The 23,454-nt window shown below is 48.6% G+C and overlaps 1 protein-coding gene across 2 annotated transcripts in view; it reads right to left on the bottom strand.

Annotated features, from left to right (window-relative positions):
- ARID4B (AT-rich interaction domain 4B) overlaps window positions 1–23,454 on the bottom strand; it is a 1,313,885-nt gene that overhangs the window by 375,346 nt on the left and 915,085 nt on the right. For both annotated transcript variants that reach the window (XM_030198147.1, XM_030198148.1), the window contains exon 15: window positions 9,819–10,053. In XM_030198147.1, coding sequence (XP_030054007.1) covers window positions 9,819–10,053 — 235 coding nt within the window. The remainder of the gene's footprint in view (window positions 1–9,818; window positions 10,054–23,454) is intronic.

The raw sequence follows: 23,454 nt of genomic DNA, 5'->3' as shown, positions 1-23,454 counted from the left end.
TTTTCTCAGAAGCAACTTGAACTGCCAGTGGAGTCTCCCAGTTTTTGATTAGAGTATTTTTCATAATTGTAGGAAGTGGAACAGTGATTCCTTTTCTAGGAGGAGAATCAATCTAGAATCTCAAGGAGTTCCGAAAAAGGTTCTTCCTCTGTCTCTAATCTGAAAGGTATGGCTTCAGCTATCTCACGGACAAAGACAGGAAAGGATATACTTTCTGAAGGAGATCTACGTCTCTCAGGTAATGGAGAAGGAACATATGGGATGCCATAGGACTCCTTAGCTGTGAGATCCTACTACTACTAATCACTTCTATAGTGCTACTAGATGTACGCAGTGCTGTACACATTATATGCAAATTCTTTCTCTGTCCCTAGAGGACTCAGAATCTAAGTTTTTTGTACCTGGAGCAAAGGAGAGTTAAGCAACTTGCCCAATGTCACATGGAGATGCAGTGGGAATCAAACCCAGGTTGCCAGGATCAAAGCCCACTGCACTAACCATTAGGCCACTCTTCCCCGTAGGTCCTGATCAGTCTCCCAGGAGAGGTCTTAAGTCTGACTCTTCAAAGTACTGTTCTTGGGAAATAGAAGTAAGTGGAAGAGTGTGTCAGCTACAGCATTGGCTCTACATCAAGGTAGATAAGTCTGAGGTTGGAGAAGGTTCCTCTGCCGATGTCAATGCATGGGTCGGTCAGGTTCATGTTGCCCCTGATGTCTGGCACCAAGCTGGTGTGTGTGACCTTTCCCATGACTCTCTCTCCAAAATATCAATGGGCTGGGCTGAGGCTGGCACAAGCACCCTTTAAAAGCCTTTACAGACTGCAAATGGAGTAACCCTGAAAGCTCCTTCTTGAGCATAGCCCAGATTTCCTCCTGCAGAGAAGGCATTGGTACCAGCTGAGAAAGCGGTGTGGATGCAGGCTCTCGATGACAAATTAATTGTAGAGCGGTCACTGCAGCATGGACATTTCCTGTGCATTGAGGCTGTTGATGCAGGGGAGGTGTTCAAACAGTGCCTGGAGGGACAAAGATGGCGATACATCTTAGATTTTCTATGCTGCAGGTCTCTAGATGCGTGCAACACCAATGAAGAGGACAGAGTCTTTATGTGGCCATGGTACAGAGTCCGATGTCAGACTGCCTCGATGTTGCATCAGTGCACCCAATGTTGATGCCAAAGCAGGTTCCTCCGCGTCATGCTCTATGTGGATGCCGATGCAGAACCAAGACGTTTTTCATGTTGGATTCTGCATGCACAGGCAGAGGTTACGCTGTATGGCCCAGTGCTCCGGACCCAAGCACTGAACACACCAATTATGGGGGTCTGTGCCTGAATTAGTCCTATTGAATTGAGTACACTTGTTGAGGCAGTAAGCACCTGTGCTGACATGGAGGGAAAAGCAGCTGATGCTAGGTCCTATTTTATAATTCCCACTTTGAGTAATTCCCTTATTTGTCCTGTTTGTCTGTCTTGATTGGATTGTAAGCTCTGTGTACAGTGCTGCATACGTCTAGAAAGAAGTAGCAATAGTAGTATCTGTTCTGCTTTTCCTCGGAGAACTAATTTTTCTTGCTCATTACATCACATTTCATCTATAAGCTATGTAAAATTAGAGTGGCAGGGAACCAAATGGGAAGAAAGAAAAAGGGAGGCAGTAAAGGTTAGGGAAACCAAACCTAATATTGGAAATATATTTGGACTCCTTTGTCGAGGAATTCATGAAGTAGATAAAAATGCTTAGAAATATTTTAAGTGATGGAATTTGAGTAGTTATTAGTGGTAAAATCAGGTTTAGGGGTTTGTTTTTGAGAGGGGATTATTACTGATTCACGGAAGATTGTGTGTATGAACAACTTGAAAAGCTAAAGGTGGACAAAGCCGTGGGACCAGACGGGATCCACCCCAGGATATTGAGGGAGCACAGAAAGGTTCTGGCGGGTCCTCGTAGAGATTTGTTTAATAAATCCTTGGGAGACGGGAGAGGTTCCATGGGATTGGAGAACGGCGGATGTGGTCCCTCTTCACAAAAGTGGTGATAGGGAAGAAGCTGGAAACTACAGGCCGGTAAGCCTCACTTTGGTTATTGGAAAAGTAATGGAAGCGATATTGAAGGAAAGGATAGTGAATTTCCTGGAAGCCAATAAGTTGCAAGATCCCAGACAACATGGTTTTACCAAAGATAAATCGTGCCAAACAAATCTCATTGAATTCTTTGACTGGGTGACTGGAGAATTGAATCAGGGACTTGCTATAGACGTAATCTACTTAGATTTCAGCAAAGCTTTTGACACGGTTCCCCACAGGAGGCTCTTGAATAAACTGGACAGGCTAAAGATAGGACCCAAAGTGGTGAACTGGATTAGGAATTGGTTGACGGACAGATGCCAGAGGCTGGTGGTTAATGGAATTTACTCGGATGAGGCAAAGGCGAGTAGTGGAGTGCCTCAGGGATCGGTGCTGGGGCCAATTCTGTACAATATATATGTGAGTGACATTGCCGAAGGGTTAGAAGGTAAAGTTTGCCTTTTTGCGGATGATACTAAGATTTGTAACACAGTGGACACCCCGGAGGGAGTGGAAAACATGAAAAAGGATCTGCGGAAGCTGGAAGAATGGTCTAAGGTTTGGCAATCAAAATTCAATGTGAAGAAATGCAAAGTGATGCACTTAGGGAGTAGATATCCACGGGAGATGTATGTGTTAGGCGGTGAGAGTCTGATAGGTACGGACGGGGAGAGGGATCTTGGGGTGATAGTATCTGAGGATCTGAAGGCGATGAAGCAGTGTGACAAGGCGGTGGCTGTAGCTAGAAGGTTGCTAGGCTGTATAGAGAGAGGTGTGACCAGCAGAAGAAAAGAGGTTTTAATGCTCTTGTATAAGTCGTTGGTGAGGCCCCATCTGGAGTATTGTGTTCAGTTTTGGAGGCCGTATCTTGCTAAGGATGTAAAAAGAATTGAAGCGGTGCAAAGAAAAGCTATGAGAATGGTATGGGATTTGCGTTACAAGACGTATGAGGAGAGACTTGCTGACCTGAACATGTATACCTTGGAGGAAAGGAGAAACGGGGGTGATATGATACAGATGTTCAAATATTTGAAAGGTATTAATCCGCAAACGAACCTTTTCCGGAGATGGGAAGGCAGTAGAACTAGAGGACATGAAATGAGATTGAAGGGGGGCAGACTCAAGAAAAATGTCAGGAAGTATTTTTTCACGGAGAGAGTGATGGTGTCTTATCTGCAAGGTAGGTGAGCCCTTAGGTCCCGCGAGGCCCCGAGGGACCTCAAAGGACAGCCGTGCAACCCCAAGTCTTCACCCGCGGCGACCGCCGTTCACCAAGGGTTGAGCCCCCAGCTGCAGGCGGTCAACGGGACTTCAGGAACTGCGGGGTGCCGAACTGACCCGGACAGGGACCAGGAGAGCAGAGGGCAGATGGAGAATGAGGACATCCACTGACAGGCAATAGTTCAGGGCCGGCAGCTAACAGCGTAGTCAAGATCAGGCAAGAGGTCGAGGCAGGCGGCTAGCAGGGAAAAGCAGGAACAGTCCAAAAGTCAAAACCGGAAGAACAAGGAAAACAACGGAGCACAGGAACCAACGGAGACTGGCCTCGGGAACAGAACCTGAAGCAATGTTCTAGCTCAGTCCCTTTCCTTAAATACTGTTCAGCATCAGCCGCCCCTCCCCCGTAGGTACAGCCGACCAATCCGGACCTGGTTATCGACAGAGCCTTCCTGATTGGCTCTGTCTGATCCCCCAGGCGGGACCACCAACCTGGCCTCCCAATCCAGCACCTCAGAGGCGGAGCTCCGGGCCCTCACGCCCGGGAGAGAAGAAGACGCCGGCCATCGCGCCTCGGCGCCGCCTCCTTCAGCGGCGCAAACATAGCCCCCACAGCCGGCGACTAAGAGACCGGCGGCTGCAATCGCCGGCCTCTGGCCTCGGCCGGAACAGCCATCACCGCGGCAGGCCCCGGCTCCCCGCTGTGGCCTCCGGACCGCCCACCCTTGCCGCGGTGGACGCCGGCTCCCGCCCCCCGTGGCGGAGGAGCCGAAAGGAGCGACGGACACGACAGATGGATACTTGGGAATGCCCTCCCGCGGGAGGTGGTGGAGATGAAAACGGTAACGGAATTCAAACATGCGTGGGATAAACATAAAGGAATCCTGTTCAGAAGGAATGGATCCTCAGAAGCTTAGCCAAGATTGAGTGGCAGAGCCTGTGGTGGGAGGCGGGGCTAGTGCTGGGTAAGCCTTCTACGGTCTGTGCCCTGAAAATGGCAGATACAAATCAAGGTAAGGTATACATAAAAAGTAGCACATATGAGTTTATCTTGTTAGGCAGACTGGATGGACCGTGCAGGTCTTTTTCTGCCGTCATCTATTATGTTACTATCCAGCTCATTTTCGAAAAAGAAGGGCGCCCATCTTCAGACACAAATCGGGAGATGGGCGTTCCTTCTCTCAGGGGCGTCCAAATCGGCATAATCAAAACTGCTTTCCATCGCAGGGATGACCAAAGTTCAAGGGGGCGTGTTGACAGTGTACCGAAGGCGGGACAGGGGCGTGGTTAACAGATGGGCGTCATTGGCCGATAATGGAAAAAAGAAGGGCTTCCCTGACGACCATTTGGCCGACTTTACTTGGTCCCTTTTAGTTCATGACTAAGCCTCGAAAAGGTGCCCGAACTGACCAGATGACCACCGGAGGGAATCGGGGATCACCTCCCCTTACTCCCCCAGTGGTCACCAACCCCCTTCTACCCAAAAAAACTTATTAAATAACATTTTTTCCAGCCTCAAATGTCATACCCAGCTCCATCACAGCAGTATGCAGGTCCCTGGAGCAGTTTTTAGTGGGTACTGCAGTGCACTTCAGGCAGGCGGACCCAGGCCCATCCCCCCCTACCTGTTACACTTGTGGTGGTAAATGGGAGCCCTCCAAAATCCACCCGAAACCCACTGTATCCACATCTAGGTGCCCCCCCTTACCCTTTAAGGGCTATGGTAGTGTTGTACAGTTGTGGGTAGTGGGTTTTGGGGGGGCTCAGCACCCAAGGTAAGGGAGCTATGCACTTGGGATCAATTTGTGAAGTCCACCCCTAGGGTGCCTGGTTGGTGTCCTGGCATGGGAGAGGGGACAGTACACTACGAATGCTGGTTCCTCCCACGACCAAATGGCTTGGATTTGGACGTTTTTGAGATGGCAGTCCTCGGTTTCCATTATAGGCAAAAACTGAGGTCAACCATCTCTAAGGTCGACCTAAATGTTGAGATTTGGGCGTCCCCGACCGTATTATCAAAACGAAAGATGGGCACCCATCTTGTTTCGATAATACAGGATGTCCCGCCTCTTCGCTGGGGCGCCCTTAAAGATGGGCGCCCAGTTCGATTATGCTCCTCCACGTTACTATGTTGTGGGATTTTGATTTTTACTGTATTGCACATTTTATTGTCTGTTTATATACTTTCAATGTTTTGTTTTGATTTTATTGTAAATCTGTTTTATCATGTTATGTGATCCACTCTGATTGAAACAACAGACTACAAGTACCAATATTAATTATACTAAATTAAAACAGGTTCATCTATAAAATATTGCAAAACAGATTACTGCCGAAATCTGATCTTAAGTGGCTGGCACTTGCTTATTCTGCTGAATCCTTTAATGTGAATTTTAGTTTCACTTAACAAATGCTATTGTATTTTTCATCAAATAATTTTTCTTGAAGTTTAATATATATAATATCACTTCATGTACACCTAAGTGTGTTGGATTTGATTAAGATCTGAAGCTGTTTTATTATTACTTGATGATGAAATTCCAAGAATGCTGCAACTTAATAGGCAACCAACTTGACTACTATATATTTAAAATATTTGCTAATAAATGGTGGTTAGGAATTAGTACTTATACACCTAAAATTACAATAACTCAATGTCAGAGTTCTTTTAAAGGTATAGCTGACTCAATTCAAGCCCAATGTGTTTCATATAGAGTGAAATCAAGGAGACAACTAGGGCAGAGATGGGGAGAATAAAAACTACAGTAAATGAGAGACAGCAAAATAATAAAAAGGTGAGAAGCATACCTTCTGACCATGACACAAAGGTGTTTTGCAGGAGGGGTTATGTGCTTGTGACTGATAGGCTGAGGATCTGAAGCAAACGCGGGTGCTAGAGGCTACTAGCGCCATACTAGTGCCTGCGTTTGCTACATGATCAGAGCCCCTGAGCATGTGAAACAATGTGATCGCAGGCTCTGACCACAACTAGCATGCAAATGCATGCTAAACATATTCCTCCCCAATGATCAGCAGGCAGCGTGCTAAACATTGGCTTGCTGTCTGCAGCAAAACCTATGACAGCTCAGAGCTAGCATTAGGGTTTGCAGACCATTGAGGAGGTATGGTGAACCCTGTCCAGCATGCATTTGCATGCTAGCAGGCCCCCCCATTCCCCAAAATAAACCACCTCCCCATCGCAGGAGAAGAAACCCTGACCCCCACACCCCAAGCCAGCGACACGGGGGCTGGACATCCAGCGGACCTCCTCTGACAAAATTTCACAGGGGGGGTTGGAGATCTGGTGGATCTCCAGCCCCCTAACCCCCCCCCCCTCGCATCCCCAAAAAGAAAGTCCTGATGGCCCAGTGGGCCGCAAACCAAGCCCCCCCAACCTGGTGGTCTAGCAGCCCTCTTCCCCACCCCCCATACCTTTAGTGTTGGAGGAGGGAGTACATTCCCTCCTCTTCCAGCGCCGCCTTTAAAATGGCGGCGCTCATCCCTGCCTAGTGCATTTTCCTTTATATGGTGTGAAGCCCCACCTGGATGCACTGGGCTGGGTTGGGCGCTGCCATTTTCAAGGCGGCGCTGGAAGAGGAGGGAGTGTACTACTCTCTCCTCCAATAAAGGTACGGGGCGGGGGGAAGAGGACCGCTAGGGGTTGGGGGGGGGGTTGGTGTGCGGCCCACCAGGGCTTTTGGGGAGGGGTGCGAGGGGGATTGGGGGAGGGGGGCTAGAAATCCACCAGATGTGCAGCTCCCCGTGAATTTGTGTTGTCACTGGCTTGGGGTGGGGGTTCAGTGGGGGCACTAGGCCACCAGGGTCTTCCTGTTTCAGGGGGTCTGGTGGTCCCATGGACCACCAGCCCCTGTGTTTGATAGGTCTGGGCTTTTGACAGCCTGAATCTGTCAAACAAGTGCAGGAGGATTGTGCCTGAGCACCTCCTGCACTTTACCCTATTATCAGAGATAATAGTGTGAATAAATTTGTATGCTATTATCATTGATCATAGGGGCGGTAAAGCCCCACACTTTTCCACTGCTATTTTTAGAGCGCTGCTTGGAACAGAGTGGGGCTTTCGTTCATCTGGGCATGAATTAGTGAGTGGATGAGGAATAGCAGAGCAGCAGAGAGAGTGGATGGGGTTAGAATTGGGAGAGTATGGAGGGGTAGGATTTATGAGTGTTACTAAGCCACCCTCTCACATCCTTTTAAAAACTTTGTCTAAGTGATGGGTTCGAACAATGGCAGAGGGATTACGATTGACAAGGGGTTGTAGTCAACTAAGTGGATGGTGAGATTGAGAATGAAGGGAGGACTGAAGAATTGAGTGTGTGCGTGAGGGAACTGTGTGGCTCTGGTGAAGTGAATACAGGGATGTGTGTCTGACTCAGCTCTTCTTTCTTTCCCCTTCTTTTTATTGTCCTGTCATTCCTGCCCTCCTATATGCTTCCCCTTCTTCTTCATATAACCCTTCTATCTATTATCCACTGAGCTGTCATTTGAATTCATCTGGTAGGGGAGCAGGAACATTTTATTTATTTTTATTTAGATTTTGCTCACACCTTTTTCAGTAGTAGCTCAAGGTGAGTTACATTCAGGTACACTGGATATTTCTCTGTCCCAGGAGGGCTCACAATCTAAGTTTGTACCCGAGGAAATAGAGGGTTAAGTGACTTGCCCAAGATCACAAGGAGCAGCAGCGGGGTTTGAACCGGCCACCTCTGGATTGCAAGACCGGTGCTCTAACCACTAGGCCACTCCTCCACATCTGCTGACATTTGAATTTTAGCTGCCAGCTCGTTTTCCTGTTATTTACATCTCCTTAGGCAGAGATGTATTTGTGTATGCCCAAACATAGCCATACCCTGTGGGTAGTCCACATCTGCTCCTCCCCCACTGCCCTCCCTACCAGATGCATCTCCCCCACCTTCATCCCTTCCGTCAGCCTCTTGGTCTTCCTTCAACCCCCCCACTGAGTCTTCTATGACCCGAGTCATTGCCTCACTTAACTTATCTTCCTCTGCTCTTGACCCCTGGCCAGCTTTCCTTGTTCCTCTCCTGTCCTTGTTTAAGGCCAGCCTTTTCAATGCATAGTCCCCATCAGTTTGAAACATGCTTTGATCCGTCTGCTTTTGAAGAAATCTAACCCCGATCCCTTGCACCCCTCCAATTTTCACCCAATTTCAAATCTCCTGTTCCCCCTCCCTCCCAAATCCTCAAGAAGTTAGTTCTTACTCAACTTGAGCATTATACAGAGCAGAGGTTTTCAAACCAGTCCTTGGGGCACACCCAACCAGCTGGGGTTTTCAGGATACCCTACTGAATTCAAAGGGGATATCCTGAAAACCCTGACTGGCAGGGTGTACCTTGAGGACTGGGTTAAAAAACCTCTGACGTAGAAAACACCAATGTTCTGAATCTCTTCCAGTCTGGGTTCTGCCTTAACCACAGTGCTTACATGTTGTTGCTGGCACTTCACACCTCCATCCAGACTGCTCTTGACCATCACCATTTTGTTGTCCTTTGATCTCTCAACCTTTCCTCTGCTTTTGATCTGGCAGACCACGCTCTACTCCTCCACTCAACTAGTCTTTCTAATACTGTTCTTACCTGGTTCTCTAGCTATCTTACCTTCCAACTTTCATTCAATCAATCTTCCTGTCTTACCTTTTCTCAATTCTGGAATCTCCCAAGGCTCTACTTTAGCACTTATCAATGCCTTTCTTGCCCCACTATCATTCAGGATCACAGTTGCAACCCTTACTGCTACGCTGACGATATCCAAATCTTCTGCCGTATCTCCAATTCATCTACCTCTCTCACATCTCTTAACACCTGTCTCTTTCAAGTGTCTAAATGGTTGAAAGACAACCTCCTGTTTTTGAATGTCTCTAAAAGCGAGTGAAAGACAACCTCCTGTTCTTGAATGTTAATGGGGAACTCTCTTCCCATTCATCACAGCAAGTTCTCAATGAACACTTTTAAGGCTAATTAAAAAACTTCTCTCTTTAAACAGGCCTTTGGAGATGTGGGGTGACAGACACACCAGCATGGGATTTTTTTTTTTTTTTTTTTTGGGGGGGGGGGGGGGGGGGGGGGGTGTTCTTTAACATCTCTCTGACCTCACCTTTTAAGTATGATTGAATAGCTTTTCTATTATTAGTTTGCCATTCTTTTTTCTCTTTCCTAATTGTATATGTTATAATTTTATGTAAACCACTCTGCTCTGCCTTGGCGGTTAGAGAAGTATAACAAATTTTAATAAACATAGACATCCCTAATCCCAATGTGCGCTATAGGCAGAAATTTGAAAGATTACACTTGGAAGCTGAAAGTTGATTATTTTGCTATACCATACTATACAACTTATTTTCTGTTATTTCGATTTGATTAACGACACTTTTTTTTTAAGTACTTTAACCACTACCACTTATCTACACAAGAATAAAACATGCTCATCTGGAAATCAGGTACATTATCAAATAATTCTGTGTCATATCTTAAAAGACAAAATGAACAAGAAGGTATATTACCCTAGAAGTCTTTATCTCATTTTCTCTTCTTTCTTGCTCCATGAGCTGCTCTTTCGCCAATACTACATCTTTATCCATCTTTAGGTCTTTCACATGTGGCTCATGTTTTAGATGCACTTCCAATCCATTTTCATTTTTGCTCTCTTTATAGGGTTTACTTGAAACTTTCTCTGGTAACACCATGTGAAATTTAATATTAGCTGACCTACAGTACTCTTCGAAGCCATATAAGTACCTGAAAATTTGAAAAAGAAAAAGCACTGCATGAATCTACATTTCCTGCCATTATAACAAACCAAATCTTTTACTCTTGTGTTATGTAGCCAGAGCAACAAAGCTACAGTAAGCTGTATCCATACATTTTCTGGTGAGATGAAATAACACAACCTCTAAGGTTTAGCTATATTTATGCTAATGCATTTTTAAAGATACTTGATTTTTCAGTTCCAGAAATTTTATTAGTATTCCATAATAATAGGGAATTAACAATAAATGAGGAGAAAACATAATCTTATGTAATCAAAAGACAATTACCAAACCAGGGAAGAATGCAATTGAAAAAACAAGATCTCAGCCTTATTCAGAGAATCCATAAATGAAAAGAGAAATAGAGTGTAGAGAAAGAGTAAGAAAAAAAGCAGGAAAATAGTAAGAAGAAGAAGAAAAGAAGAAAATAAAAATTATAGACATTATATGACCATACTGAGGTACAAGTACAATATCTGATCACCATATCATCTATACAAGTATAATACGAAATAATTGAATTTAAATAAAAGATTGGAGATATTGGTCTAAAGAGGACCAGATTTGCAACTTTCTTCTAGTACAACCAGAAAGTTTAGCTGCAGTAGATTCTACCACCGGCTGCCTTTCAGGTGCTGTGGAGGACTTGCAGCTCATCTGCATATCCTTACAGCCTTCTCCGGGGTGACACCCAGGTCCACCCCGATCCACTCAGGGCCTCCGCTCTAGGTGCCCAGCGCTCCCACCAGGTGCTGTGGAAGACTTGCAGCCCTTCTGCATTTCCTCACAGCTGTATCCGGGGTGACTCCAGTTCCACCCCGATCTTCCCAGGGCCTTCTCTCCAAGTGCACAGAGTTTCCAGGTGCTTTTTGGCTAGGATCAGGCGACCCTCAGGGGGAGGAATGCTGGCTTCGGCCTAACCCCTGGTAAGCCTTTCCTCAGCTGAGAGGTGCCCACCTCTACCACCGGCTGCCTTTCAGGTGCTGTGGAGGACTTGCAGCTCATCTGCATATCCTTACAGCCTTCTCCGGGGTGACACCCAGGTCCACCCCGATCCACTCAGGGCCTCTGCTCTAGGTGCATTTTTCTCTTTGTATCTAATCTTTTTCCACTTGCTAAAGTACCTTAATCGTTTATGGCCCCTATTCACATTCTCTTCCTAGCTCTGTCCCTTCCTAATCTTTTCCCTCACCCCCTACCTCTCTTCGCTACAGGAACTCACTTTCCATCCATTGACTTCATCACCTCACCTTCTCTCCTACCCTCTTCCTCCCTCTTGACTTTTAATCTCCGTATCTTTCTTCCTTCCATTTTGCCTTCCCCATTCCACCTAAATACCTCTCGCCTTCGACGCCTTCATGGCCACACCTCTCCTACTCTCCTCCGCTCTCTTTTACTCTCAGCTGGTGACATCAATCCCAATCCTGGCCCTCCTCACCAACTATTATCCAAACTCTACAGATCTCACCGTAACCTCTCTAACCTCATCTCTATTCCTCTACTCCCCTCCTCTTCTCTGCCCTTCTCTTGCGCCCTATGGAATGCCCGCTCTATCTGTAACAAACTCCCCTATATCCAGGACCTCTTTATCTCGCGTCACCTCCATCTGCTCGCCATAACAGAAACCTGGCTCTGCCCTGATGACTCTGCTTCAGTCGCAGCCCTGTGCCATGGCGGTTATCTATTTTCACATACTCCTCGCCCTGCTGGCTGTGGGGGCGGTGTTGGACTACTTCTCTCTCCCTCCTCCAGATTTCAACCCCTTCTTCCACCTCAATCTCACTGTTTTTCCTCCTTTGAAGTCCACTCTATCCGCCTTTTCTCTCCTCTGCCTCTTCGAATAGCGGTCATTTATCGTCCCCCTGATAAGTCCCTTTCATCCTTTCTCAGTGACTTTGACGCCTGGCTTGCCTTCTTCCATGATCCTTCCTCCCCCTCTCTCATCCTTGGTGACTTTAATATTCCTGCTAATGATCCTTCCAACTCTTATATTTCCAAGTTACTCACTTTAACGTCCTCCTTTAATCTCCAACTATGCTCCACCTCCCCCACATCAAAATGGTCACTGTCTTCATCTCATCTTCTCCTCCAACTGTTCACCTTCTAGTTTCCTTGCCTCTGATCATCCCTCCTCTGATCACCATCTTATAACTTTCACACTTAAATCTCCTCCCTCCCAGTCCCGTCCTATCCTATCTAATTTATCTAGGAATCTTCACGATATTGACCCTTCATCTCTATCCTCCCATGTTTCAAACCTCCTCTCTACTGTGGCACCATCCACGTCTGTCAACGAGGCTGTTTCTTCTTATAACAATACTCTAGCCTTAGACACTCTTGCACCTTTGATGACCCGCCCTGTAAGGCGTACAAAACCCCAACCTTGGCTGACTTCTAATATCCGCTACCAACGTTCCTGTACCCGCTCCGCCGAACGCCTCTGGCGGAAATCTCGGGCCCTTGCTGATTTCTTACACTTTAAGTTCATGCTGACCTCCTTCCAATCTGCTCTTTTACGTGCCAAACAGGATTATTATATCCAACTGACCAACTCTCTTGGCTCTAATCCTCGACTTCTCTTCACCACATTGAACTCTCTCCTCAAGGTGCCCCCTCCCCCAACTCCCCCTTCATTATCTCCTCAGACCCTTGCTGAATTCTTTCACAACAAGGTTCAAAAGATAAACCTTGCTTTCTCTACCTCACCAGCTCTCCCTCCACTAGTCCGTTCCCCTCTCTCTCCTTCCCCTCATTCCCTTTTCTCCTTTCCTGAAGTTACTATTGAGGAAACTACACTTCTCCTCTCTTCCTCAAAATGTACCACCTGTTCCTCTGATCCCATTCCCACCCACCTTCTTAATGCCATCTCTCCTACTCTTATTCCTTTTATCTGTCACATTCTCAACCTCTCACTTTCCACTGCGACTGTCCCTGCTGCCTTTAAACATGCTGTGGTCACACCTCTCCTTAAAAAGCCTTCACTTGACCCTATTTGTCCCTCTAATTACCGACCCATCTCCCTCCTTCCTTTTCTCTCCAAATTACTTGAGCGTGCTGTTCACCGCCGCTGCCTTGATTTTCTCTCCTCACATGCTATTCTTGACCCATTACAATCTGGTTTTCGCCCTCTCCACTCAACCGAAACTGCGCTTACTAAAGTTTCCAATGACCTATTACTGGCTAAATCCAGAGGTCAATATTCCATCCTCATTCTTCTTGATCTTTCCGCTGCTTTTGACACTGTCGATCACAGCATACTTCTCGATACCCTGTCCTCACTTGGATTCCAGGGCTCTGTCCTTTCCTGGTTCTCTTCCTACCTCTCCCTCCGCACCTTTAGTGTTCACTCTAGTGGATCCTCTTCTACTTCTATCCCTCTGCCTGTCGGCGTACCTCAGGGTTCTGTTCTTGGTCCCCTCCTCTTTTCTATCTACACTTCTTCCCTTGGTTCATTAATCTCATCCCATGGCTTTTCCTACCATCTCTATGCTGATGACTCCCAAATCTACCTTTCTACCCCTGATATCTCACCTTGCATCCAAACCAAAGTTTCAGCGTGCTTGTCTGACATTGCTGCCTGGATGTCTCAACGCCACCTGAAATTAAATATGACCAAAACCGAGCTTCTCATTTTCCCCCCCAAACCCACCTCCCCGCTCCCCCCGTTTTCTATTTCTGTTGATGGCTCTCTCATTCTCCCTGTCTCCTCAGCTCGAAACCTTGGGGTCATCTTTGACTCTTCTCTCTCCTTCTCTGCTCATATCCAGCAGACCGCCAAGACCTGTCGTTTCTTTCTTTACAACATCCGTAAAATCCGCCCCTTTCTTTCCGAGCACTCTACCAAAACCCTCATCCACACCCTTGTCACCTCTCGTTTAGACTACTGCAATCTGCTTCTTGCTGGCCTCCCACTTAGTCACCTCTCCCCTCTCCAGTCGGTTCAAAACTCTGCTGTCCGTCTCATCTTCCGCCAGGGTCGCTTTACTCATACTACCCTCCTTCTCCTCAAGACCCTTCACTGGCTCCCTATCCGTTTTCGCATCCTGTTCAAACTTCTTCTACTAACCTATAAATGTATTCACTCTGCTGCTCCCCAGTATCTCTCCACACTCGTCCTTCCCTACACCCCTTCCCGTGCACTCCGCTCCATGGATAAATCCTTCTTATCTGTTCCCTTCTCCACTACTGCCAACTCCAGACTTCGCGCCTTCTGTCTCGCTGCACCCTACGCCTGGAATAAACTTCCTGAGCCCCTACGTCTTGCCCCATCCTTGGCCACCTTTAAATCTAGACTGAAAGCCCACCTCTTTAACATTGCTTTTGACTCGTAACCACTTGCCTCCACTTACCCTCCTCTCTTCCTTCCCGTTCACATTAATTGATTTGATTACTTTATTTATTTTTTGTCTATTAGATTGTAAGCTCTTTGAGCAGGGACTGTCTTTCTTCTATGTTTGTGCAGCGCCTTGTAGCGCTATAGAAATGCTAAATAGTAGTAGTAGTAGTAGTGGTAATATAACACGGAATGCCACCAAAAGTGAAGGTTAAGTAATGAGACATCTTTCCAACTGTTTAAAATCAGCCTTTGGGCAATCGTGATTAAAATATCTAGCAATCTTTTTTGATGGTATGGTAAAGTGATTGTTTTCAAATCAGCTGCTATTACAATTAGATGACTCGAAAGTGGAATATCAAAAGGAAAAACTGCAGAAATGATGTTCCAAATTGATAGCCAGAATGGTTGTATCAGAGTGCATTCATAGATCATATGAAGGAAAGTACCAGGTTGAAGTTTACAATGCCAACATAGTTTACAAGACAACAGTCCAGCAGTGTGGAGTTTCCTTGGGGTCCAAGTAGTCTTGTGATATAGGAAAAACATTGATTGTAGCATGCTAGCTGAAGAGAGAGGTCTAAGAACAGTTTGAGCAAATGAGTAATTTGGGGTATCATTAATTGCAAATCCTGTTTCAGATTCCCAAAATTGAACAATAGATTTATTTACTAGTTGAAAAGGATCCAAAAGCATCTTATATATCGAGGAAGCCACATGACCTAAAGATTTATGATAAAGATAAAAGTCAGGGAAATAAAACTCCTAGTTCTCTAGGAGCTTTTAATTTTATAAGTGATATTTTTGGAGGTTTTGAGTTCCATAGAAAGGAAGATAGTAATCTTTCCATTTTTTTTGTAAAAGATAGATGAGAATAATGCTGGAATCATGCTGAGTATAAATTTGTTTTTGTTACATTTGTACCCCGCGCTTTCCCACTCATGGCAGGCTCAATGCGGCTTACATGGGGCAATGGAGGGTTAAGTGACTTGCCCAGAGTCACAAGGAGCTGCCCCTGAAGTGGGAATCAAACTCAGTTCCTCAGGACCAAAGTCCACCACCGTAACCACTAGGCCATCTTGATAGTTTCCAATCTACCCCCACCAGGATAGATGCAACGGGTGCCAGGTAGATAGTAGAGAACCAACAAAATGAATGATATGATTACTGTTATGAAGAAGGTAAAATTATGTATCATACCTGATAATTTTCTTTCCATTAATCATAGCTGATCAATCCATAGACTGGTGGGTTGTGTCCATCTACCAGCAGGTGGAGATAGAGAGCAATCCTTTTGCCTCCCTATATGTGGTCATGTGCTGCCGGAAACTCCTCAGTATGTCGATATCCAAGCTCCATCCGCAGGACTCAGCACTTAGAGAATTACACCCACAAAGGGACACTCTGCCCAGCTCACCACCGCCGAAACGGGGGAGGGGAATTAACCCAGCTCATCCCCACACAAGTGGGGGAGGGGAATCCGTCTAGCTCATCCCCGCGGAGCGGGGGAGGGACCACCCCGCCGATGCGGGGGGATCTGGCTTATCCTGCAACCGCGGGAGGAGCTGACTGACCCTAACACCGCCGAAGCGGGAGGGGTACAAAGCTGCCCTACAGCCGCACGAAGCGGGTGGGAGCGCCGGCAGAATTTCTGTCTCAATCCAGCCCCGTAAAACGGAGGGGAGAGGAATGCAGCAGCTCACTGTAACACAAACTCGTCTCAACTCTTGAAGAATCCAATTGAAAAAACTTGAACACGAAGTCCTCCTGAACAGGAACTGAAGACTAAACTTGAACCTGAAATGCAACCAGAATATAAACAGTACAGATATCTGGGAGGGGCTATGGATTGATCAGCTATGATTAATGGAAAGAAAATTATCAGGAATGATACATAATTTTACCTTCCATATCATCATGCTGATCAATCCATAGACTGGTGGGATGTACCGAAGCAGTACTCACCCAGGGCGGGACATAGAAATCCCTGACCGCAACACTGAAGCTCCAAACCGGGCCTCCGCCCGAGCAGCCACAGTCAAGCGGTAATGCCTGGAGAAGGTATGGGCCGATGCCCAAGTTGCCGCCTTGCATATCTCCTCCAAGGAGACGGACCCGGCCTCTGCCATCGAGGCCGCCTGAGCTCTAGTGGAGTGAGCCTTCAGCTGAATAGGCGGCACCTTCCCCGCGGCCACATAAGCCGCTGCAATGGCTTCCTTGACCCATCTTGCCACTGTAGGCTTAGCAGCCTGCAGACCCTTACGAGGACCTGCAAACAGGACAAACAGATGATCCGATTTCCGGAAATCATTGGTCACTTCCAAGTATCTGATGATGACTCGTCTCACATCCAGAAATTTGAAAACAGAGTATTCCTCTGGGTAGTCCTCCCTACGAAAGGAAGGGAGACAGAGCTGCTGATTCACATGGAAGCGAGAAACAATCTTGGGCAGGAAGGAAGGCACTGTGCGAATAGTCACTCCTGCCTCAGTGAACTGCAGAAAAGGCTATCGACATGAGAGTGCCTGGAGCTCGGAAACTCTTCTGGCTGAAGTGATAGCCACCAAAACGACTGTTTTCAACGTCAGGTCTTTCAGAGATGCCCTCGACAAGGGTTCAAAAGGCGGCTTCTGCAAGGCTCTTAGCACCAGGTTGAGATTCCACGCAGGCACCACTGAGTGCAGAGGAGGGCGCAGGTGATTAACTCTCTTGAGAAAACGTACCACATCTGGTTGCGAAGCCAGTGAAGCACCCTTCAGGCGGCCCCTGAAGCAAGCCAGAGCCGCTACCTGGACTTTAAGGGAACTGAGCGACAGGCCTTTCTCCAGACCTTCTTGCAGGAACGCCAGCACTGAAGAAATTGGAGCAGTGAAGGGAGAAAGTGAGCCTGCTTCACACCACGCTGCAAAGATACGCCAAACCCTGGCGTAAGCAGTAGAAGTAGAGCGCTTCCTCGCTCTCAGCATAGTGGCGATGACTTTGTCTGAGAAGCCCTTCTTCCTCAGACGCTGCCGCTCAATAGCCAGGCCGTCAGACCAAAGGGGGAGGGATCCTCCATCACCACGGGACCCTGATGCAACAGGCCCTGCTCCACTGGCAGCCGCAGAGGGTCGTCCACTGAGAGCCTGATCAAATCCGCATACCAGGGACGTCTGGGCCAGTCTGGACCCACCAGGATTATTCGGCCCGGATGCTTTGCCACTCGGTCTAGTACCCTGCCCAACATGGGCCAGGGCGGGAACACATAGAGAAGCTCCTGTGTCGGCCACAGTTGGAGAAGAGCATCTACTCCCAGAGATCGAGGGTCCCGTCCTCTGCTGAAAAAGATCGGCACTTGGCAATTGGCCGATAACGCCATCAGATCTAGGCTCAGCTGGCCCCAGCGCTTCGTGATGTCCAAGAACGCCTGAGCCGATAACTGCCACTCTCCGGGATCCAAGGTATGGCGACTGAGAAAGTCCGCCTTGACATTCATGACTCCGGCAATGTGGGCCGCTGACAGCTGTTCCAGGTTCGCTTCCGCCCACTGGCATAGATTCATGGCTTCCTTGGCTAGAGGGGCGCTCTTGGTACCTCCCTGGCGGTTGACATAGGCCACAGCCGTGGCGTTGTCCGACAGGACACATACTGGCTTCAACGCCAGTACCGGGAGGAACTCCAAAAGCGCCAACCGAATGGCTCTGAGTTCCAGGAGGTTGATAGACCACTTTGCCTCTGCAGGAGACCAGAGCCCCTGCGCTGTCCTTCCCAAGCAGTGGGCTCCCCAGCCCGTCAAAGAGGCGTCCGTCGTGACGACAATCCACTCCGGGGTCACAAGAGGCATCCCTGCAGACAACTTGTCTGTCTTCAGCCACCAGCTCAGCGCCTTGCACACTTGCTGGGTCCAAGGGAAGGCGCACATAGCATAATCCTCCGACACCAGAGTCCAGCGCTGCAGCAGAGAGTGTTGTAGTGGTCTCATATGAGCCCTGGCCCAGGGCACTACTTCCATCGTGGCCGTCAAAGAGCCCAACAGCTGCACATAGTCCCAAGCCCGAAGCGGAGAGGCTACTAGGAACTGGTCCACCTGAGCCTGAAGTTTGACAATCCGATTGTCCGGCAGGAACACTCTGCCCACTTGGGTGTCGAAACGAACTCCCAGATACTCCAGGGACTGAGTCGGGCGCAGCTGGCTTTTCTCCCAGTTGATGATCCACCCCAGGGAGCTCAAAAGAGCAATCACCCGGTCCACAGCTTTGCCGCACTCTGCATAAGAGGGGGCTCGGATCAACCAGTCGTCCAGATAAGGATGGACTTGTACTCCTTCCTTTTGCAGGAAGGCCGCGATGACCACCATTACTTTGGAGAAGGTCCGCGGAGCAGTAGCCAACCCGAACGGGAGGGCTCTGAACTGGAAGTGTCGGCCCAGGACTGCAAAACGCAGAAAGCGTTGATGAGGAGGCCAGATGGGAATATGCAAGTACGCTTCCTTGATGTCCAAGGACGCCAGGAACTCCCCTGCCTTCACTGCCGCTATAACAGAGCGGAGAGTCTCCATGCGAAAGTGCCGAACTTTCAAGGCCCGATTGACCCCTTTGAGGTCGAGGATAGGCCGTACAGAACCTCCTTTCTTTGGTACCACAAAGTAAATGGAGTAACGTCCCTTGCCAAGCTGATTTTCTGGCACCGGAACGACTGCACCCAGGCGGATCAGATTGTCCAAGGTCTGCTGCACTGCCACAGCTTTGACCGGAGACTTGCAGGGAGAGAGTACAAACCCGTCTCTTAAGGGTCGGCAGAACTCTAGCTTGTAGCCGTCTCTGATGACTTCCAGCACCCAAGCGTCTGAAGTTACCCTGGTCCACTCGCCCAGAAACGAGGACAGGCGTCCTCCAATCTGCACTGGGCCATGGACCAGGACCCCGTCATTGGGTACGAGACCCTGGGAGAGGACCGGAGGGCGGCGGTCTCTGCGAAAGGAATGCTGCTTGGGGGAGAAGTTCCTCTTGAAGGGGCAGAGGAGCCCGACTTGCCCGGGCGGTACAGACGGGCTTCCTGAAACCGTCCTCTGGCCCGAGCCCTGACCTCTGGTAACCTCTTGCCCTTAGACGTGCCAAGATCAGTCACAATTTTGTCCAGCTCGACCCCAAAGAGCAGCTTGCCTTTAAAAGGCAACTTAGCCAGGCGGGACTTGGAGACGTGGTCAGCAGACCAATGTTTCAGCCAAAGCCACCGCCGCGCAGAGACTGTCTGAGCCATACCTTTAGCCGAGGCTCTCAAGACATCATACAGTAAGTCTGCCAAATAAGCCAAGCCCGATTCCAAGGCCGGCCAATCAGCCCTCAAGGAAGGATCCGAGGGGGAAGCCCGCTGCACTATCGTCAGGCACGCCCTGGCCACGTAGGAGCCGCAAACTGAGGCCTGCAAACTTAAGGCAGCCGCCTCGAAGGACGACCTTAAGGCCGCCTCCAATCTTCTGTCTTGGGCGTCCTTTAGGGCCGTGCCACCTTCCACCGGCAACTCCGTTTTCTTAGTCACCGCAGTGATTAAAGAATCCACGGTAGGCCAAAGAAAGGCCTCCCGTTCACTTTCAGGCAAAGGATAGAGGCGGGACATAGCCCTAGCCACTTTGAGGCTCGCTTCCGGGACATCCCATTGAGCCGAAATTAAGGTGTGCATGGCATCATGCACATGGAAGGTTCTAGGCGGGCGCTTTGTCCCCAGCATAATGGCGGAGCCAACAAGGGGCTGAGGGAGAGACGTCCTCTGGAGAGGAAATCTTCAAAATGCTCATGGCCTGCACTAACAGGTTGGGCAAATCCTCTGAGCGAAAGATCCGCGCTGCAGAGGGGTCATCCGCTCCATCCGAGCGGGAATCCGTCTCCTCCAAGGAATCCCCAAAGGACCGTTGGGAGAACTCAGATACGCTGCCCTCATCTACATCAGAGGAGACAGAGTCCTCTAAGCCCTGGGAATCCACCCGAGGGCGTTTACTTCCGGGGGCCTCAACCCCTTTGTCGGACAAGGGAGAAGGGGCAGCGTTTTGCATAAGGAAGGCATGATGCAGCAGCAAAATAAACTCGGGGGAGAAACCCCCCCAGACTGTGCACTTCAGCAGCCTGGGCCACAGCCCTAGACGCACCCTCAACCGGCGCTCGTAAGAGCGGGGGAGAAACATGCTGCGCATCCAAGATGGCGTCCGGTGCGACACACCGCGAAGGAGCCGCGCGGGAAGAACGGCGCTTAACTTTAGCCGCTTTTTTGCCGTCGCCCAAATCAAGGGTGGCCATGGCATGAACGTCTCCCAGCTCAAGGGCGGCCCAAGAAGAAGCCGTCCGAGCAGAGTGGCCGGCCAAGATGGCGGAGGCGAGCAGCGGGCGATGGGCGTTTATGGCGGGAAAAACCGCCGCACCGGAGGAAGACCCGGGACACTGACCGGCCTCCGAACTGACACCCACCAAGGGCGAATCAGACTTTAAGACTCCCGCATCCCCGCTAGAGGCGCACACGCATCCGGGGAGCGATTCTTCGCGCCCTCGCCCTCCGACGCCATAGGCCACGTGGAGATCGATCGGGGAACCCCCTGCCCGCTATAAAAAGGTAAAAATTACCTGCTTCTCGCTCCGAGCTGTAACGAACTGGTGTCCCAGTGAGTAGCTGCAATAAACGTTTTAAATAAACGTCAAAATAAACGCCCTTAAGGACGTCCAAAAAAATTTTTTTTTTTAACGGAGCCAGCGGGAGGGGGGAGAAAAGGAGGGACCTGGTCGGTACTGATGACGAGGAATCCTCATGTCTCCTCGGGGCCGGGTCCGATGAAGGTTGGTCCCGGGGGGGCCTGCATAACAGGAAGACTCGAGACAGGTGGAGACCCACTCAACGCCTCACTGCGCCCAGCGCGATTTGGTCTCTCAGCAGCCATTACCTCTCTCCTCAACGTCAATGCTCCTGTCGATGTTGCCATCGGCACCGATGTCGAAGGACCGGACTGAGCTCCAAAAAGCTTCTCTCATTGGGCCTCTCGAGACGCTTGGGTCCGTTTCTTCATACGAAGACACAGACTACAAGCAGTTGGCTATGGTCAGGCCCAAAGCACTGGATACACCAAGCGTGGGTATCTGTACCTGAGATGGTCCGGTTGCACCAAGTACAATGTTTGAAGCCGCTGGGAGTCTTCGATGATATGGAAGAAAAAACAACTTCAGCAAAATCAAATGACGCGATTGTGCCAAAAATGAAAAAGCACAAAAAAGGAAAAAACCCGGTGCACCGAAAAAGAAAGGAAACTTTAAAAGTGGACAAAAAGATTAAAAACTACGGGAAAACTATTCTTTTTTTTTTCAATCTTTAAGAAAAAACAAAATAAAAGCGAAAATCAGTCGCAAGAGAAGTCTTCTTCCTGGGCCTGATGGAGCGAGGCGAAAACATTGCCGCACCTAACCGCGGAGAAAAAAGAACTGAAGAGGCAGGCTCGCGCGGCGGGCGGGACGTCGTTCGCGCTGCCCGCGCAACGGAACTTTCCTAAAAGACTTTGTTTTTTATTTTGCTTGCAAAATTTGTTTGTGATTCCTGGGCCGCCGCGGACGACAACCCACATGTGAGAACAAGTAGCCTGCTTGTCCTCGGAGAAATGGCCCTAAAGTCACTAAAGGATTATTGGGCCCCTCCCCACTGAGTCAGGTAGCAGCTATTTGAGGATAGCGACTTTGGACCCTATTTTATAGAGTGTCTTCAGAAAAAGGAGAGTTCTTGACTGATGGACAGTGTGCAATTCCAGCAGTTGCATTATACGTTTCTCATGTGTATGTACATTCACATTTCGAGAGCAAAAAAGATGGGCTTTCCCATGGATGGTGCCTGTCCCAAGTGTGGCCATGTGGATGCTTCTTATAATTGTTGCGTTTGGGACTGTGTGCTTATTTGTCAGTTGTGGACGGCTATGTGGTCTCATATATACAACCAACAATCGGCGGCAACTCCACATAACAGCCTCTTGGACAATATGATAGACACTGAGGAGGAAAAGCCTCCTTGATAGCTAAGCGCTACATACTTTTGCAGTGGATCAGAGATATGTCTACCTTCCTGATATTATGGGGCAATCAAATGTATGCTCTTTTGGTTATGGAATGATTTTCTGTGGATGCTCGAGGACGCCCAGCCATGAAGTGGTTTTTAAAAATTTGAACTCCATATTTAAACACACTGATCATTTGGGTTCACTACACGTTTTTGAATACTATGGATATAAACACTCTTTTTGGGTAGTGTTGAGGAGCTGAGTCATATGCTGACCAGGTCAATAAAGAGGCGCTAAGTGTCTTGCAGCAGTAGACAGGAAAAAAACAAAGCAGATACTGAAAATCCAGAAAAGTCTTTTATCCACACAATCCCGACATGGCCATGTTTCGCCAAATAGGTTGCATCAGGGGTAAAAACATGAAACAACTAACAAAAAGATATGTCAGAACACCAACTGGGCACCCTAGGGGGCACTGCAGTGGACTTCATAAAATGCTTCTAGGAACATAGCCCCCAAAACCCACTACCGACAACTGTACACCACTACCATAGCCCTTACGGGTGAAGGGGGCTATGGATTTCTGGTGGGTTTTGGAGGGCTCACTGTTTCCTCCAGAAACGTAACAGGTGAGGGGGATGGGGCTGGGTCCGCCTGTCTGAAGTGCACTGCACCAAGTAAAACTGCTCCAGGGACCTGCATGCGTTGTCATGGACCTGAGTATGCCATCTGAGGCTGGCACAAAATATTTTTAAAGATATTTTTTCAGTGGGAGGAGGTTAGTGACCACTGGGGGAGTAACGGGAGGTCATCCCGATTCCCTCCGATGGTCATCTGGTCATTTCAGGCACTTTTTTGTGCCTCAGTCGTAATAAAAACACATCCGGGTGAAAATGTCCAACTGTTCGTCAGGGACGTCTTTGTTTTTTTCGATTATGGGTCAAGGACGTCCAAGTATTAGGCATGCCCAAGTCCCACCTTCGCTACGCCTCCGACACGCCCCCTTGAACTTTGGCCATCCTTGCGACGGACTGCAGTTGGAGACGCCCAAAATTGGG

This window comes from Microcaecilia unicolor, chromosome 3 (assembly GCF_901765095.1).
Source record: "Microcaecilia unicolor chromosome 3, aMicUni1.1, whole genome shotgun sequence".
Classification (NCBI taxonomy): domain Eukaryota; kingdom Metazoa; phylum Chordata; class Amphibia; order Gymnophiona; family Siphonopidae; genus Microcaecilia; species Microcaecilia unicolor.
The sequence above is the reverse complement of the archived record's forward strand: the minus strand, read 5'-3'. Positions and strand labels throughout refer to the sequence as shown.